Source organism: Oryzias latipes, chromosome 3 (genome assembly GCF_002234675.1).
Source record: "Oryzias latipes chromosome 3, ASM223467v1".
NCBI classification, from domain to species: domain Eukaryota; kingdom Metazoa; phylum Chordata; class Actinopteri; order Beloniformes; family Adrianichthyidae; genus Oryzias; species Oryzias latipes.
This window is the reverse complement of record NC_019861.2, coordinates 938447-957116: the sequence shown is the minus strand read 5'-3', so window position 1 is coordinate 957116 and position 18670 is coordinate 938447. Positions and strand designations below refer to the sequence as shown.

General features: G+C 46.0%; 1 protein-coding gene across 2 annotated transcripts in view; it reads left to right on the top strand.

Annotated features, from left to right (window-relative positions):
• otog (otogelin) overlaps positions 1 to 18670 on the top strand; it is a 103908-nt gene that overhangs the window by 64029 nt on the left and 21209 nt on the right. For both annotated transcript variants that reach the window (XM_023951366.1, XM_023951367.1), the window contains exons 32-42: positions 1278 to 1457; positions 2212 to 2490; positions 4451 to 4568; positions 6601 to 6680; positions 9070 to 11441; positions 11542 to 11719; positions 11795 to 11946; positions 14394 to 14483; positions 14568 to 14745; positions 18037 to 18257; positions 18390 to 18528. In XM_023951366.1, the coding sequence (XP_023807134.1) occupies positions 1278 to 1457; positions 2212 to 2490; positions 4451 to 4568; positions 6601 to 6680; positions 9070 to 11441; positions 11542 to 11719; positions 11795 to 11946; positions 14394 to 14483; positions 14568 to 14745; positions 18037 to 18257; positions 18390 to 18528 (3987 nt within the window). The remainder of the gene's footprint in view (positions 1 to 1277; positions 1458 to 2211; positions 2491 to 4450; positions 4569 to 6600; positions 6681 to 9069; positions 11442 to 11541; positions 11720 to 11794; positions 11947 to 14393; positions 14484 to 14567; positions 14746 to 18036; positions 18258 to 18389; positions 18529 to 18670) is intronic.

The following is an 18670-nucleotide window of genomic DNA, read 5'->3' as shown; positions in this document are numbered from 1 at the left end:
AGATCATCTGCTCTAAGCTGCAGCTCCTTTGTTTACAGCAGAACTCAATATTTCTTCTTCTACGGTCATTTCTGGTATTTCAGAGTAACGGTTGTTATAATCGGATCATGTTTTTGTGGAACCGTGGACACAGTTCAGTTCTAATGCCATCTTTGATCTGACCAAAGACATTTTGCACATAGAACCGCAGATTTTGTCAACATACTGAGTTTCTGCAGCTTTGGTTTGAATTTCATCCAATTCTTGTGGACAGTCTGGGTCCATCAGGACAGCCCGGTTCTTCTGGACCGTGTTCAGACATGGCTTCATCCCTGTCATCCTCTGTAGAGGGGAGGATGGATTCCCCCCCAGAGGTTTCAGGTGGAGTCGCTGCCCCCGTCATGCTGATGGGGATGCAGAGGCAGACCCCGCTGTAGCTTTTGGTTTGACCCATCCATGGATTTGAACACAAACCTGAGGGAGACACTCTTCCCTATGCCACAGGGGTTCACACACACTTTCCCAGACTGGCGAGCTCCTGTCCACCTTAGCTTGCAGCAGACCGTTATGTTACAGATCCTCATAGAATCTGAGTCTAGGTCGTGTGGTCTCTGCAGCAGTGTGACATTTGAAATGAGCTCATTGTGTGAATCAAACTCAAACCTGTCACGATGTTTGGAACAATGAGGAACAATGTTTGTCCGTTTATTCCTTTCACATTAAACCCATTTAGAAGCTTTTGGAAATGAGATGGAAATAGTTCCTCTAGTGAATCTGCTTCCATTCACATTCTATGAACAGAAGCAGATTTATTCATCCATGAAAGTTAGTCGCTGCATTTGACCCCTCCCCTTGGGAAGTGGTGAGCTGCAGAGGAACCATTTGCTGATTAACCCCCCCCCATCCAAACCCTTAAACGTCAAGCATTTGGGGGAACACTGAAATGGGGTCAGACACTCTACCACAGGGCCACTGAGCTGGTTGCAAAGTGAAAAGGATCTTTTATGTCCTCCTTTGTAACCTGATCACCTTTTGAATAAATTAGCCTTAGAGCTGTGCTGCACATGCTCCCTAATAAACTCCAGGATCCAGTCATGTTTGACTAGAATTATTCATTTCTTCATGGAAGGGTTGCCCATCGGTCTTGAACAGTGTAGAACCCGTTCTTCCTGGGGTCCATAATCTGATTACTTGGTTCAAACATGGGGTTCAGTTGCTTTTGTGCCTCAATATCAGAGCAGAATTTGGAGAAATCGTTCCTAAAGAAAGAAAAATGTTGACGCATGTCCTGTTTCCAGTTCTGGGAAAAGGCCCCATCCAGCTGTTGACGCTCAGAGATCCCACCGCTGTGGTGGCGGCCAGCAGGTCCGGCGGCCTGGTGTTCCTGCAGCAAGCCAACACCAGCGCCCCTGCCGCCGCCGCCGCCGTCTTCTCCCAGTTCATGATGACTCCAGGCCTCAGCAAAGCTCGGCGACACGGTGAGTTTACCCCGACGCTCCATGACCCTTCTCAGGAATCTGTCTGCTTCACTGCAGCAGCTGGAAGAGGACCGACAAGACCGTTGACTGTATAGAGAACTGGACTGAGCGAGTGTGACGTCACCCATAGAAAAGGCTTTCCTGCTGGCTCGACAGTGATTGGTCCCAGTCAATGTTTCTATGGCAACTACTGTCACCAATCACGAGTGGCTCGAGAGACTCTGTCAATCAAACGATCAAGATGGGGGCCAGCAGCTATCACATGCTTTTACTGAGGCATCTGATTGGTCAGTTTATAGCTTGAGTAACCTAAAGTACAGAAAAAAATATCAAGAAGATGTCAAGAAAACTGTATCAGAGCAGGAATGGTTATTCTGACCAATAGAATGAGCCGGCAGGTACTTCCTGTTTGGAACACCAGAGGGGAGGGCTCAGCTAGTCCAGATCTCAGATACAGTCAATGGCCAAGACCTTTCAGGATGAAGAACTCTCTTTCTCACTGGGCAGATCCGTCTGATACCAAACGTTTTACTCAGATTAAAAAAAATGCATTCTAAATAAAACAAATCAAATTACAAATGACAATTTTACCATTAGTCTAACAAACAATGATTCTTCACTGGTTGAACTGAATGCTGAACACATTAAGGATTTATGTTTTCTTTGACGTTTGTGAGCTGGACAGGAACACGCCTCTGAAACAAAACTCTTTTTGCGTTTTTTTCACCTGTTGTCTGCTCCATGACTTGTCCAGATTCCTCCCGGGTCTCCTTTGAAGCGGCAGAAAGACCCAACTACTTCCTGCATGCGAGTCAGACTGGACAAATGAGGCTGGCCAAGTGGGAGAACAGTGAGAGGTTCTGGACCGGAGCCACATTCATCATCCGCAGGAACACCTGGATCCCGGGTTTCGACTCCTTTGAATCCCAAGCTAAAGCCGGTTTCTTCCTTCACGCCAAGCCGTCACGGGTCCACCTGCTGAAGTACAAAGCCACGGAGAGCTTCCGCAGGGCCACGCTGTTCCGACTGGCTGGTAAATGCACAACCCTGTCAGAGGGTGTATGTCTGCAGAGAGGCTGTACGTCTGCAGAGACGGTGCGCGTCTGCAGAGAGGCTGCACGTCTGCAGAGACGATGCGCTTCTGCAGGGAGGCTGCGCGTCTGCAGAGACGGTGCGCATCTGCAGGGAGGCTGCGCGTCTGCAGAGACGGTGAGCATCTGCAGAGACGGTGCGGGTCTGCAGAGACGGTGCGCGTCTGCAGAGACGATGCGCTTCTGCAGGGAGGCTGCGCGTCTGCAGAGACGATGCGCTTCTGTAGGGAGGCTGCGCGTCTGCAGAGACGGTGCGCATCTGCAGGGAGGCTGCGCGTCTGCAGAGACGATGCGCTTCTGTAGGGAGGCTGCGCGTCTGCAGAGACGATGCGCTTCTGTAGGGAGGCTGCGCGTCTGCAGAGACGGTGCGCTTCTGCAGGGAGGCTGCGCGTCTGCAGAGACGATGCGCTTCTGTAGGGAGGCTGCGCGTCTGCAGAGACGGTGCGCATCTGCAGGGAGGCTGCGCGTCTGCAGAGACGGTGCGCATCTGCAGGGAGGCTGCGCGTCTGCAGAGACGGTGCGCGTCTGCAGAGACGATGCGCTTCTGCAGGGAGGCTGCGCGTCTGCAGAGACGGTGCGCGTCTGCAGAGACGATGCGCTTCTGCAAGGAGGCTGCGCGTCTGCAGAGACGATGCGCTTCTGTAGGGAGGCTGCGCGTCTGCAGAGACGGTGCGCTTCTGCAGGGAGGCTGCGCGTCTGCAGAGACGATGCGCTTCTGTAGGGAGGCTGCGCGTCTGCAGAGACGGTGCGCATCTGCAGGGAGGCTGCGCGTCTGCAGAGACGGTGCGCATCTGCAGGGAGGCTGCGCGTCTGCAGAGACGGTGCGCGTCTGCAGAGACGATGCGCTTCTGCAGGGAGGCTGCGCGTCTGCAGAGACGGTGCGCGTCTGCAGAGACGATGCGCTTCTGCAAGGAGGCTGCGCGTCTGCAGAGACGATGCGCTTCTGCAGGGAGGCTGCGCGTCTGCAGAGACGGTGCGCGTCTGCAGAGAGGCTGCGCGTCTGCAGAGACGATGCGCTTCTGCAGGGAGGCTGCGCGTCTGCAGAGACGGTGCGCGTCTGCAGAGACGATGCGCTTCTGCAGGGAGGCTGCGCGTCTGCAGAGACGGTGCGCGTCTGCAGAGACGATGCGCTTCTGCAAGGAGGCTGCGTGTCTGCAGAGACGATGCGCTTCTGCAGGGAGGCTGCGCGTCTGCAGAGACGGTGCGGGTCTGCAGAGACGGTGCGCGTCTGCAGAGACGATGCGCTTCTGCAGGGAGGCTGTGCGTCTGCAGAGACGGTGCGCGTTTGCAGAGACGGTGCGCGTCTGCAGAGACGATGCGCTTCTGCAGGGAGGCTGCGCGTCTGCAGAGACGGTGCGCGTCTGCAGAGACGGTGCGCGTCTGCAGAGACGATGCGCTTCTGCAGGGAGGCTGCGCGTCTGCAGAGACGGTGCGGGTCTGCAGAGACGGTGCGCGTCTGCAGAGACGATGCGCTTCTGCAGGGAGGCTGCGCGTCTGCAGAGACGGTGCGCGTCTGCAGAGACGGTGCGCGTCTGCAGAGACGATGCGCTTCTGCAGGGAGGCTGTGCGTCTGCAGAGACGGTGCGCGTTTGCAGAGACGGTGCGCGTCTGCAGAGACGATGCGCTTCTGCAGGGAGGCTGCGCGTCTGCAGAGACGGTGCGCGTCTGCAGAGACGGTGCGCGTCTGCAGAGACGATGCGCTTCTGCAGAGAGTCTGCACGTCTGCAGACAGAGAGCCTGCACGTCTGACTCAATAAATGTCTGATGCGCCGGAGCTCCTCCCTGCACCGTGGACTCAAAGATGCACTTCTTTGCTATTTTAAAATGAAACCCCAGAAATTACAGTTCTTCCAGAAAGCTCCTTTATCTGTGTGCAAACTTGGTGTTTTTGTTTGTGCCCAGGTCCTGGTCCAGACAGCCAACCTGGTCCTCGGTGTCAGTGGAGGTACGATGCTTGTGTCCGCCCCTGCTTCAGGACCTGCAGCGACCCGTCGGCTGAAGCTTGCACCGGGATCCCACAGTGAGACCTTTGCCATTCCAGTGAAAGTTCTGTCAGAACAAATGCCAAACACACTCCAAACCCTTCAGCCTTTTCTTCAGTACAAGCTATAAAAGATCCAATTGTTACTCCTTAAAAAAACCTTTGGGTGCCGACAGCCTTTGTTTTATTTAGGACCTTAAGAAAACTTAAGCTTTAATAAAACGTAGAAATTATTTATGAAAGTGTTAATGGCCGATGAAGTGTGCATTACCAGAAATTACACCATGGTCCGGGTGAATTCTCGAATTTGATTGGCTGCTGGGTGTGCATTAAAACGTGATAATCCACATTGAAAATGTAGACTTAAAAAAGTAGTTCCGGTCACATAGCCTAAATGTTCTGTATCACTGCTCTGGCCTCTTTGAAACAAAGTTTATCTTCATCATCTGGACAGAAACAAACGGGAAGAGGAGAACTTTCTCTCTGATCTTTACTTAACACATCGTGATCATTGATATGGCTTTATATGGCTGGACCTTGACTGCAGCGGTGGTGAGGCACTGCACCACGTAGCAAATAGTCCGCTTTTTGTGAAAAAAGCAATTCAAACGGAAAAACTAACAAGAATAAAGGACTAAAAACTGACTGAATATTTATTTCTTTTGTAAGTGACCGTGGTATAAGCGGGTTCATGGCCTTTGAAGTGTGCATTATCAGAATTGAACGCACGTAAAGCAACAGCGTGCGTTCATTTCTGATAATGCACACTTCGTCAGCCATTAACCCTTACTTAACGCACGCTGTGGAGCTGAATCATCTGATGCAAAGTAGAGAATGGTTGCTTCTGTGAGGTGCGTTTATTCTGATAATGCACACTCCAAAGGCCATTTACCTGCTTATACCATGTTACGTGGTAAGATGCGTTATCACGGTAATGTGGCAAGTAAAGTCATATGTATGCTGGTGGTCATGATGTGTTAAGTAAAGCATCAGTTCTCCTCTCACCGCTTGTTTCTGTGCAGACGATGAAGATGAAGTTTGTTTTAAAGAAGCCGGCGCAGTGACTGGAACTACTTTTTTAGGTGTACATTATCACTGTGGTTCATCAGGTTTTAATGCACACCCAGCAGCCAATCAGAATCGAGTATTCACCAGGACCATGGTATAATTAATGCTAAAATACCCAAAGTCCTTATGGCCTTCTTGAAAAGTAAACGGGCTCCACTTGCCACTTTACATTCTCTTAAGAGTACAGTCAGAGGATTAATACGCTGAGACAATAATATGGTAAGACAAGCATCTACTTTTACAGTTAGAAATAATCCACAGACTAGTAAAGTCTGGATGTCTGTTCACAGCAGAAGAGCACATGTGACACTTTTTAACGTGTAATTAAACAGAATGTGGGACATATTGTTCATATGTGTCATTGCTTAATTACAACAGCAAAAACTTCTCAGTCCCTGTTGTTCTGGAATGAAGGACCTGCAGATGAGCTGGTCTGTTTTTAAGAAGGGACTTTCAGTCGTGCAGAAGCTCAGGACCCGGCAGGTCTCGGGTTTGTGGGACAAACCAACACAAACTGGATCGGTCATATCTCAAAGTGTGCGCGAAAACACTGAATCCACAGTTTTTGTCTGCAAACACGTCCTTTGTGAAATGATTTCTAAAAATGATAGAACTCAAAGATGGTGATTTTTTTCTCCCAGGATAATTTAAACCATTCTAAAAACTTAGAGATGTTTATTCTAATGAACAGTTAATTAGATGTTAAGTCTTTCAAAGAGAATTAATACTCAGATCATTGTTTTTGGATCATAACAGTAAAGAAAAATGCCTTTTTGCTTGAAGGTTTATTGGGTCATGCCCTGTGGCGACCTCAGATCTGAATTTATTGAATGCTGTCTGAATTGAATTGAATTAACAGGCAGAAGTTTGTTAGGGATTTTTCAAGAAATGTCAGGATTTTATCTAAGATTCTTTGTTTTCCCGCTTTAGTTTCAGAAAATTTGTTAAAATGTGAGTTAAATGTGTCCTTGTTGGTTTTAAAGTTCTTTATTTTTTGTCACAGAGTGGAGGGCTGCCTTCCTTTCTGCCCCCCACATATGGTCCTGGACGAGGTTACCCATCGGTGCGTCTATATGGAAGACTGTAAGTGCTCATTTAGGTGTTGCAGAGGATTCTCATGCACATTATTTTTACCTCAGATGAGGCTTCTGGGTGCAGTGAACAAAGACATGAAGGTAGCTGCTGTTAGAGGAGAGGATGCACACGACAGGGTTATATGGAGGTAGCTGATTGGCTGTGGCCCCCCCGAAGGGAAAAGCTGAAAGGAAAAGAAAAGGAGAGAATTTTAGAAAGCTTTCCTGTCAGTCTGTAGCTACGTTCCCACCGCCCTCTGCAAAGCGCGTTTGAGCCACCACTTCCAATGAAAAGGCTCTATAAAGAGGGGAATGTGCACGTTTCGTGCTCATGAGCTCTAAGCTTTCACAGACACGTGTCGCTATGCAAGTTTTCTACGACCCTTTTTGGGCTCTGTGCGTTCATTGAATGTGAATTGAAGTTAAACTGTTTGAACTTTGGCCACTCGGGGAACGGATCAGGAGGATCAAAGTAGACAACAGATGGATGCTGAGTCGAGGTTTATTGTATGTCTGTATGTTTCAGAATAAGGCGCTTTGTGTTTCCAGCAAATGAAAGGCACAGTACAAATAATTAAAGTTAGAAGTTTAGAGTTGGAGGCCGGACAGTTGGCTTTGAGTGGGGCTATCGGATAGCTCAGAGCCGGCTTGGTACAGAGCCAGAGGTCCAGATAGCAGCATAGACCTTCCTAGTGACGTGTGGATGGCATCCCTTGTAAGTCTTGGTTTGTGCCAACAGATTGAAAATTGATCATGGAGGAAAAATGTATATTTGCATTTGATCCCCTGCCAGAATTATGTGACACCAAGTCTCTCATGTATCTGAATAGAGTTGTGAAAGAAAAAGTCTGGAGCAAGTTCTGTGTGGTTTGCACCACTTCCAGCGGACATGCACTAGTATCGGGTAGCAACAGTCCGGTGGGAACACCATGTGGTACATGCGTGTTCAAGAATGTGCTTTTAGCCCATGGTGTACGTACCATAAGGCTTGAGCTTCTTTCACTACCTTTTTGCTCCTCTAAGGCGTTGTTGCTCCGTCTCGCTGGTTCTTGTCAAACGATTATTAGAAGAACATTTTGCTTTCCTCCATTGACTCTGTCTTTGAGGTGGTGCTGATAGTGTTGGGATGTCTTTAGTATGATATTACTCTTTCCTGTAACAAAGTAGTGTAAGACTATGTGTAAAATGCCAAATGAATTTTGAGTTATGTTTTACATGCTTAGAAACTTGTGCTTTACAACAAAAAAACTCCCAAAATCAATTATTTCAGAATTAGAACAGAGGGCGGGAGCAGTTAGCAACTTAGTGCAGCAATTACAAAAGGCAAAGAGGTAAATACTTGTATAGCACTTTTCTACTCCTTACAATCACTGTCCCAACTACACACAGTCACACACACTGATGGCGGCTCCGCTGCCGAACATTGGCACCAGCCTTCCACCAGGGGCAAGGTGGGGTTGACTTGCTCAAGGACACATCAACCCCTGCACCACAGTCGCCCTTAATCTTTGATTAACTTAAATCAGTCACCTATATAATGCTGTTATTTTAAGTTTTTCTTTTAACCCTTGTGCTATCCTATGACCCCCCCCCCTTCCATTGAGGTGTTCTCCCTACCATGACAAAGGTGGATAAAGGTGGAAAGATTTCATGTAATCCATGGCATTGGGCGACCGTGGTGCAGTGGTAGGCTGGTCGACCCATGATCGTAATATTGCAGGTTCGATTCCCGCCTTGCACGCTCATGTGTCGAAGTGTCCTTGGGCAATACACTGAACCCCACCTTGCCTCTGGTGGGAGGTTGGTGCCAGTGTTCGGCAGTGGAGCCGCCATCAGTGTGTGAATGTGTGTGTGCATGGGTGAATGGGACTGTGACTGTAAAGCACTTTGGGCCTTCGAAATAGGGTAGAAAGCGCTATATAAGTATACACCATTTACCATTTACCATTACCATCACAAATCCTTGAAGATAAAAGGTTCAGAGCACTGTCTAGTGGGCCTAGATGACCCAACTCCCAATGTTAACGTGCCTAGGATAGAACAAGGGTTACAGCAATTTCTTGTTTTGTTTTGTGTTTTTCTGTGTTTTGAATGTAGAAATTCAGAAATTTCACAATGAAAGTTCCATGTGTCTTCAGTTGAAATCAATAGTTGTCTTTATCAAAGTAAAAGTTTATCAAAGTAAGTTCATAAGTAAAAATATGTAAGATAAAAATGTATTCCAATAAATTCATTCAAATGTCAATGCAATCAAACCATAAACTTGTAACTCTAAATCAAGTCAACTTGGTAGTGCTACTCAGCTTTTCTTTTCAACCCACAAGCTACTTCAAGAACCATATTTTCCCCTCTGGTGCAGTGCTTTTCTAAACGTTATCATTTTTTTGGACAAATTTCAGGCTTTGAGATTCCAGCTGGCCATGTGCCCACGACACCACCGGCTGCAGCCTTCTCTGCTCGTACCAGCCCAGGAACATCTACTTCCACCTCTTCCATGAAGACCACCATCTATACCACCAAGCCCAGCTCCCAGCCTGACACCGTCACAACCTCTAAAGCTTATGGACCTTTCAGTACAAAGGAGTCTCCGCTTTCTCCAATCAGACACCCAACTGCGGTGGAACCACTCTCTAGTGTGGTCGTGACTGAACATCTGTCTGCCACTTCATCAAATACAACAACAATCAGATCACCAAGCACCACAGTTAGCCCATTTACCCCCTCTAGAACCATGACAACTGCTACAACTTCAACTACAACCACAGCAGTACCCTTCAGAACTTCAGTGGGGGGTTTGACCATGAGTAGCATTTCTACTGAAGTATATACAGAAGACAACATCACAGAAACAACGGTAGGAGCCTATCAGGTGGGAAAATCTTCCACCCCAGTTCTTGCTACAGTCTCAGAGCTTTCTATACACAAGGCAACTGTTCCCGGTACAGATGTCACTGTAGATACAGGAACCAGCACCAAATCTACAACTGTAAAGGAACTACCCACAACGCCACCTGCCATTCTGCCTGGTGTACCCAGTGAAGCATCCACAACATCTGGATCAGTTTCACCTCTTGCAGAAAGAAAAACTATATTCATGCCAACATTGCCTTCAGAAGAGAAAATACAGTCAGTCACACCAGTGATACCATTCAATACCAATAAAACAACACAGCAAACATTACCTACAGACCTCTATTTGGTGAACTTTACCACAACCACAATTCCCAAGCTACTTCCCACAAATTCCACCCACATCAAACCTGCTTCAATGGCTGCCTCATCCATCACTACAAACTTGAAAACAACAAGGGAAGTGACCATAACAGAACTCCCAGAATCTAAAATTTCTGGAGTTTCCACAAAAGCAGCATCTCCTCTTTCAAGGATTACGCACACAACATATCCTGCCTCCTCTGTATTCTGGCATGGAGCTGCCCGAGTGACTGACAAAACACCCACAAGTGGTGTGACCTCTAGACCCCTAGTTGTTCCTGAGAGTTTCAACATGTCCACAAATCTTTTCACCACACAGTCTACCACAATATCAGTGTCTCCTACAGAAACAACCGCTACACCATTGTCAGAAACAACAGAAAGCTCTACCTCTCCTGTCACTACTGATCAAACTGCCAAGCCATGGCATCCTCCCCATAGAGAAACCTCCTTTACCACCGTCTACAAACCCACTGTGAAGGCACCATCAGAGGTCTCTTCAGAAAGTGTGGTTACCTCCACTACAGTCCCTCAACCTCCAGTCACACCTACAACAATTCTTACCTCTTCCACAGGCAGAACAACCCAAACTACAACATCAGAAACTCCAACTGCAGAAAGGGGAGCCACTACAACCAGGAAACTGGTTACCACACAACCGATGCCTGGTACTATTAAGAGCCCCCAGACCACAGCTTCAACAACCCTACTACCACCCACTGTTGTCAGCACTACACTCAGGCCTGTAGTTGCCCAAAGAATTACAGAAGTATCACATGCTGAAACAGGAAGACTGCAGTTCACAACCAAAGATACAACTCCTCCTCCTCCACCTGTCTATCCTCTGTCAACAAGAATCTCAGACGTAGCTAAAAGCCCAACTACTATCCAGGACACAGTCATTACTCTGCTAGTGTCCACACCAAAATCTGAACCCACTACAATACCTGACACCACCAAACAGACAACCACCTCCAGGACAACAGCCAGTGTACCTGTAGCCACAAAAGTTACCTCGAATATTACATCAACTGGCAGGTCAACCATCAGACCCACCACTGCCAGTTTTATCACAAGAACAAAGCCATCAGGAGAAACCACTACATCAACCACAGTTGGACCATCAACAGTGGTACCAAGTCACAGCCCCGCTATCACGTCTAGAGTGTCACCTGCAGCTGTAGTCAATGCAACAACACATAGCAGTACAACAGATCTTCACCTAACCACTATAGTTGCCTCAGATCCCAACAATGTGCCAGGCCCCTCATCTACTTCTACCCCCATAGTAACCACTAGTGAGCTCACTTCATCTGGGAGAGTCTCCCCAGCCAAAGAAGCTTCTGTGTCCCTTTCAAAAGTGCTCACACCTACACTAATTTCTGAGATTTCTGGTTCCAATACGACTTTAGCTCCATCTGACCCCACAGACAAAACAACAGCAGCTCTTGGAGTCACTAGTCCCAGTATAGTTGTGCCTTCAGCACCTGCAGGAGCAACCAGTTATAAACCAGAGGATACAACACCTTTAACTGTACCACCTTCAAGGATGTGCACTGTACGTCAACTTTAATTTGATTTCACAGATCTCTGAATCAGATCCACTTTTAGATTAGCTCTTTTCTACTGTTTCATTGTTCTGTTCTATTGTCTCCCAGCCTCCATATGTGGAGATTGTGGATGAGTGCACCAAGTACATCTGCGTCAAGAACCAGCTTGTCCTGTTCAACAAGTCCCAGAGCTGCCCTTTCTCAGCTGAACCGCCAAATTGTGGCTTGCTCGGTTTCGCAGTTTTAGTCAATGGAGACAAATGCTGCCCTAAATGGGACTGTCCATGTAAGGACATGCACGAACATTGTTATTTCTGAGAATTTCAATTCTCAAAATGTAACCAGGCTTACTGTTTTCCAGGTCGATGCTCAATGTTTCCTGATCTAAATGTGATCACATTCGATGGGAACAGTGTTGCCATCTACAAGGCGGCCCTGTACATAGTTACCCAGCTGCCCAATGAAACTGTTACTGTGATGGTACAGGAGTGTCCTGCTGACTCAGAGTCTCTGGTGAGCGACTCCTCCTTCATTTCAGAAAGAGGTTGTATTACTGAGAAACCAAAATTAACTGTGCTGGTAAACATGAAAAGGTCTACTTTCTGAAAGCTCCATAAAACTGAAATTATCTCTAAAAATCAACTTTCATTGGTCAAAACAAGGTTTCTTTGACAAGATGAGCTGTGTTTTCCCACCAATCATGAATCAAGTTCTACCTAATGCTGACCTGTTTTCTTACCAAACACTGGATCATATCCAAAGACGTGGGGTTTCTTTGTGGTGATCTTATTAGGGGTGTAACAAATCATTTTAGCAAAGATTCAATTCATATCACAATGTGTGGTTGGTGATACAAGTCATTGTCGATATCGGTTCATTTTGAACAATCCGATTCACTGACCTACTGTAAACTTAATCATCTTTGGCCAAGAATTCAACCAGTGTGACTCAGAGATAAATACATGGTTACTGAGCAGCGCTGCTATCACATGTGTGTTGTCCCATGTGATGCGCTTGGTTGTTTTTTTTATATAATAGTAAAGAAAACCTACCACGTCTCAATCTAAATGGTAAATTCCAATGATTTGATTTGAATTATTTTATTCTGAAACAATTTTATAATGGTATAGGTTGGTTTGATTCGATTAGCAACTTGGCTCTGACAGATTTATCTGGTTGGATTGTAGGAATATAAATCGATTCATGGTATAATCGTTACACCACCAGTATTTAAAATGTAGGAATCAGACAGGGTGCAGCTTGTGTGGTGATCCTACAGGCGTCCTACAGTCACTTTTGTATCATGTGCACACCGCTTGTGTGCAGCATTTGCAGGCGGTCAGTAAGGAGCCGGTACTGGGGTCAAGACACCGTACAACAGCATCACCAGTACGTCCTAAGCGCCTGTAACTTACAAATACTTTACAAGACACTTATCACACGCACAACAATGGTATATTCCCTTAAGGTGGTTGAACGAGCCTCAAGAGAATTAAAAGACACACCTGCACTCTCTTTAAGATGCAGCTGTGTGTGTGTGGGTGAATGGGAATGTGACTGTAAAGCACGCTGGGCCTTAAATCCAAGGTAGGAGTGGGCGATACTGGGAATTTGGGTATTGATCAGACATCAAGTAATTACAAGGCGAGTATCACCGATATCAATACCGATGCCAATACTTTTCTTGAACTGTTTGGTAATAGAATAATTTTGGCAATACACCTTTGTTTTTGTTAATTAATGTTATTCATGTTAATGCATGAGAAAACACAAGACGGAGACTTTTGGCAAAAAAATGTTAATTGACTAATTCTAACAATGTGAACGGGACATACGTATATATGTATATGAATAACAGCATAATACAGTAATAACAATTTTAAATAACGGTAACTAGAGCAAAATTTAAAAAATTTAATGGCAGCAGTGTCTCAGGTGGTCGAGCAGGTCGTCCAATGGTTGAAAGGTCAGCGGTTCGATCCCTGCTTCCCCCAGCCAACCGTTATTGTGTCCTTGGGCAAGACACTTCACCCCCCCTGCCTCCAGTGTTGCTCATCTGGTGTGTGAATGTGTATGAATGTCCCGGTGATGGTCAGAGGGGGCGTTGACCTGGCAGCCACGCCTCTGTCAGTCTGCCCCAGGGCGGCTGTGGTACATCAGTAGTTAGTCAGTAGTTCAAGTATGAATGGATGGTGGACACATTGGAAGAATTTTAAGTGTCTGGAAAAACAGATAAATCTAATCCATTATTACTATAACTAATATTGAATTAAGTTGTCAGAATAACAGCACCACAAACAACTATTTAAAAATAATAAAGGCAGTAAAAAATATCAAAGACACTAATGTAAAAAGTGAACAAAAGCAGCTCTGTCATAAATTGAAAACTCTAAAAATACTGCCTTTGATGCAAAGATGTTGCTGTTTAATGAGTCCACTCTCTAATGAAGCAGGAAGGGGAGGGGCAAGTGTGTAAGCAGCAACGACAGAGGGGGGGGGGGGGGGGTGCGCTGATTACACAGACAAACGATGTTGCCAGATTGGGCAGTTTCCACAACTTAGGCACGTATTTACTCAAATTTGTCTGTTTTTGCCCAATATGGCAACACTGGTTGACTGAAAGATGGTGCGGTTGCATGAAGTCTGTGTGTAAATTCCAGCTTATTACTGTACATATTGAAGAAAAACTGCTATGAAAGTACCGATCTCATCACGCTATTATCAATACTTCACCTTCGTATCAATACTATCAATATTCTGATTAATACACCCATCCCTAAAGCAGAGTAGTAAAATGCTATATAGGTATTTACCATTTATCAACAAATAAAAAAAGTTAAGCCTAACCTTAACCGAAGCCTTCTATGCATTTAAACAAGCATCTAGTGACTCTTAAAACTGCGTTGGAAAAGCCAACACTTTACAAATTCATCTGCCTTGTTTTCTCTCCCAATAATAAGCTTCTCTGGAACTTCACCAACCTGTGTCTGGTGTCACTTAACATCACTCACCAATCCAACCATGTGCTCATCAACAGGCTGCAAAGAAGGGTAAGAAATACTTCAATTCTGTTCTCCAACATGAATTTACCCATGTATTTATAATGGGAACGTGTGTTTATTTTAATGTGCTAGCTCTACGTCAACACGCGGTACGCTAAAGCCCGTTTCAAGAAGTATGGCTTTGAGATATACGACACAGGAAACATGTACCTGATCCGAAGCCCGGCTGGCCTCAAGCTACAGTGGTACCACAGCACCGGCATGATGGTGATCGAGACAGACAGCAAGGTTCCAACAATGGGCCTCTGTGGTGAGATGAGAGTGAACTGTCTCTTTTTAACACGAAGCCGTAATGCTGTCAGCTTCTCCTCTGCTAGCTCTTCTTCTAAATGTAGAATTAGAGTTAAGAAACTTCCTCAAGGGCTTCTCATTGTCTGGCTTATTCCCTTTACATTTAACTTGATTGAAATTAGGACTAACAATAAAATACCATATTGCTGTGTCACAATGAGACTATGCCTGCCTTGGGATTGGAAGAGTCTGAGTTTAACCCCTTCATGCTATATGCTCTAATTTGCAACATACCATATGATCCGAGACTCTTCCCCATCACAAAGTGGTTAAATTCTTAGTGAGTTATTCCACAGACATCAAAATGGGACCTATGGCCTCCTACCTCCACAGTCACCAGTAGATGTTAGTTTGTCGAAACCAGCAGATGCTTCCCCAGTGGGGCCATGTAAGACACACCTCGCTCCCTGCTCCCCTCCACGACCCCCCAGGGGCCTGGAAAACCCCCAAACCCCGTATCCGTACAGGTGCATGTGACTTAAGCTGCGTTCACACAGAGCGTGTTCACATTAGACAAGCAGGGAGGGGCTTCTTCTTCTTTTGTTTTTGTACGGTTTACTGGCGCATGTCCTCCACCAACAGTTAGAAGAGGCGTAGTGCCAAAGGTCAAAGCGGTGCAAATCTGGTGAATCTTGCTTCAGGCTTTTTCTTTTCAGCTCTGTTCCGATTCATCAAAGACCTGGTGTCATATAATTCTGTCTGGGCACAAACCACAATCCAAATGGCTGGCACTTCTCTGAATTGAAAGGGGTCACAATCCACACGTCATTGGTCAAAGTTTGAGCTTGTTAAACATTCAACACGGGTTCAATGGACGCACCTTTTGTACGTAGAGCCTGAAAACGGTAAAATGTCCATAGTTATGCACGGATGCAAGAGCCTGACACAAGTGGGGGCTTAAAGGTGCGTTGCCGAGGGCAGTGGGGACATAGTTTGAGGCTTAAACACAGCGCAAAGGTATCCGATTCAATTCAATTCAATTCAATTTTATTTGTATAGCCCAAAATCACAACAACAGTCGTCTCGATGGGCTTCGAAGTAAAACATGAAATCAAAAGGATCACGAATACAAAGAGTTCAATAGAAAAATACTAAAATGAACTAACAAACTGACTAAGCTATACTGGCATCCCTGCCCTTAGACCCCCCTTCACGGTAAGGAAAAGCTCCCAAAAAAACCGGATTCCGGAAAAAACGAAGAAACCTCAGGGGTGCCCACATGAAGGAGGGATCCTCCCCCAGGACGGACAGGCGATTTACCAGAACTCTTAGAGAAGAATTAACTTATCTAAATCTACAACTACATATATAAAAGTCCAGCAGACGAGCTTCATCCAGCCGTGGTTATCGGGACAGTCAAAGGCGCGAGTCGAGCCGGAGACAGGAACCACAGCCAGGTGTAGGAGCAGGAGCAGAGACGAGGTACTCGGTCAGGAACTGGAGCACGGATGAACCAACTGGAGTCTGGAAGCACTCCCACTCCCCAGGAGGGGAGAGGAAAAGAGGGACAATACATGAATCACTGCACCAAACAGAGGCATGGAGAACTAAATGATAAATTATGATCAAGAATAGAGGAGAGGAAGGGTAGAAGTAAAAAAGGAAAGAGGACAGAACCCCAGTGTACCATAGTTACCCCAGCTTCAACTTCTAGCAGCCTTTTAAAAGAAATAGTTATTATTAAGTTTAATTTAAACAAACTAACATTAAGTTAAATAATCTCTGAATACTAGCCAGTCTGACAATAATCCTGTCCAAAGAGGAATGTTTTCAGTCTAGCTTTGAATGTAGAAAATGAGTCGGCCTCTCTTATATGAGCTGGGAGTTTATTCCATAAGACAGGGGCTTGGTGGCTAAACGCTCTACCTCCAACCGTACTTTTACCAATTCTAGGAACCACAAGCAGTCCTGCATTTAGTGAGTGAAGTGTTCTGATTGGTTGGTAAGGGACTATGAGGTCCTTAATATAGGACGGGGCCATTCCATGTAAGGCCTTATAGGTTAACAGGAGGATCTTGAACTTAATTCTAGAATCAACTGGGAGCCAATGGAGCGAAACTAACACAGGAGTGATGTGATCTCTTCTGCTGGTTCCTGCTAACAATCTAGCTGCTGCGTTCTGAACAAGCTGGAGACTTCTTAAGGAACTCTTAGCACACGCTGCTAACAAGGAGTTACAGTAATCCAGCCTCGACGTAACAAATGCATGGATGAGTTTTTCAGCATCACTCTTAGAAAGTATATTTCTGATCTTAGCAATATTCCGCAGGTGAAAAAAGGCAGTTCTACACGCCTGAGATATATGAGCCTTAAATGATAAATCCTGGTCAAGTAAAACCCCAAGGTTTCTAACTGTGGAATTGGGGGCTATACTTATACCATCCAGGGAGACTATCTGAGCAGACAGAGCATCTCTGAGGTTTTTAGGACCAAGTATAATGACCTCAGTTTTTTCTGGGTTCAAGAGGAGGTAATTAATTGTCATCCAGGTCTTGATGTCACTGATGCAGGCGTTCAGTTTCTCTATCTGGTCATTCTGGTCAGGCTTCATGGATAAATACAACTGCGTATCGTCGGCATAACAATGAAAATTAATGCTGTGTTTCCTGATTATGTTTCCTAGGGGTAGCATATAAAGCGTAAACAGGATCGGTCCTAACACTGAGCCCTGTGGGACTCCATAGTTGACTCGAGTGCACTGAGAGGAATGGCCATTTACATTAACGAACTGATACCTATCAGACAGATAGGATTTAAACCACTGGAGAGCAGATCCTCTGATCCCTATGTCCTGCTCTAATCTATGGAGTAAAATACCGTGGTCGATAGTGTCAAAGGCTGCACTGAGGTCCAACAGGACCAGAATAGAAAGTAGTCCCTTTTCTGAGGCCAATAACAAGTCATTAGAGACTCTAACTAGTGCAGTTTCCGTACTGTGGTGAGGTCTAAACCCCGACTGAAAGTCTTCAAAGTGGCTGTTGTCCTGTAGGTGGCAGTAAAGCTGCTTAACTACAACTCTTTCTAGGATTTTAGAAATAAAGGGCAGGTTTGATATCGGTCAAACCTGCCCGATGAGCCAAAAGAACCATACTTTGGAACTGCAATCGCTCATTATGGTATAGATTGGCTACAGGATGTTTTCCCAGCTTAACATTAAATTGTACACTCAGTACATATGGCGTACACTGACGTGCTGTTGTGAGAAGTTTAAAAAAGTTTTTGTTTCATCAAACTTGTATGAACATGTCAGGTGTCTGCGATGGAGACCCAACAGATGACCTCACCCTTCCCAACGGTTCCGTGCTGGGAGCAGGTGAAGATCCAGCTCTATTCATTGACAGCTGGCAGGTCTCCAACACCACCAGCTACATCAGCCAAAGCCGTCGACGGGACCTCAACTGCTCCACCAGTGACTGCTCCACCTGCTTGTCCATGCTGGAGAACGCCACGTTTACAGCCTGCCACGCCTTTGTAAGGGACACCAGCTCTGAACTCCGTTAGGGTGAAACTGTCTGATATGGAGGAGCCATGAAAACGTTTTTTTCATGAGCCCATCTGGATCTAAGGCACACATCCTTGAGATTGATTGTTTTTGTGTTCCAGGTGCCTCCCAGCACCTTTTGTGAGGTTTGGGTGCGAGACTCTGAGTACGTTAATAACCAGTGTGTGGCTCTGGCTGCATATGTGGCATCTTGTCATAAGTTCAACATCTGCATTGAATGGAGGAGACCGAACTACTGCCGTAAGAAAAGCTTTTTCAGCTGCCCTTTTTTCTAGAGCAAACATTGGTTTTAACAAACGGGAGCAGGACTCACATTCACTGTGCTATGCCTAGTTGTGGTATTATATTACCCAGCCTGAGCTAAGTGGCAGTGGGAGTTGTA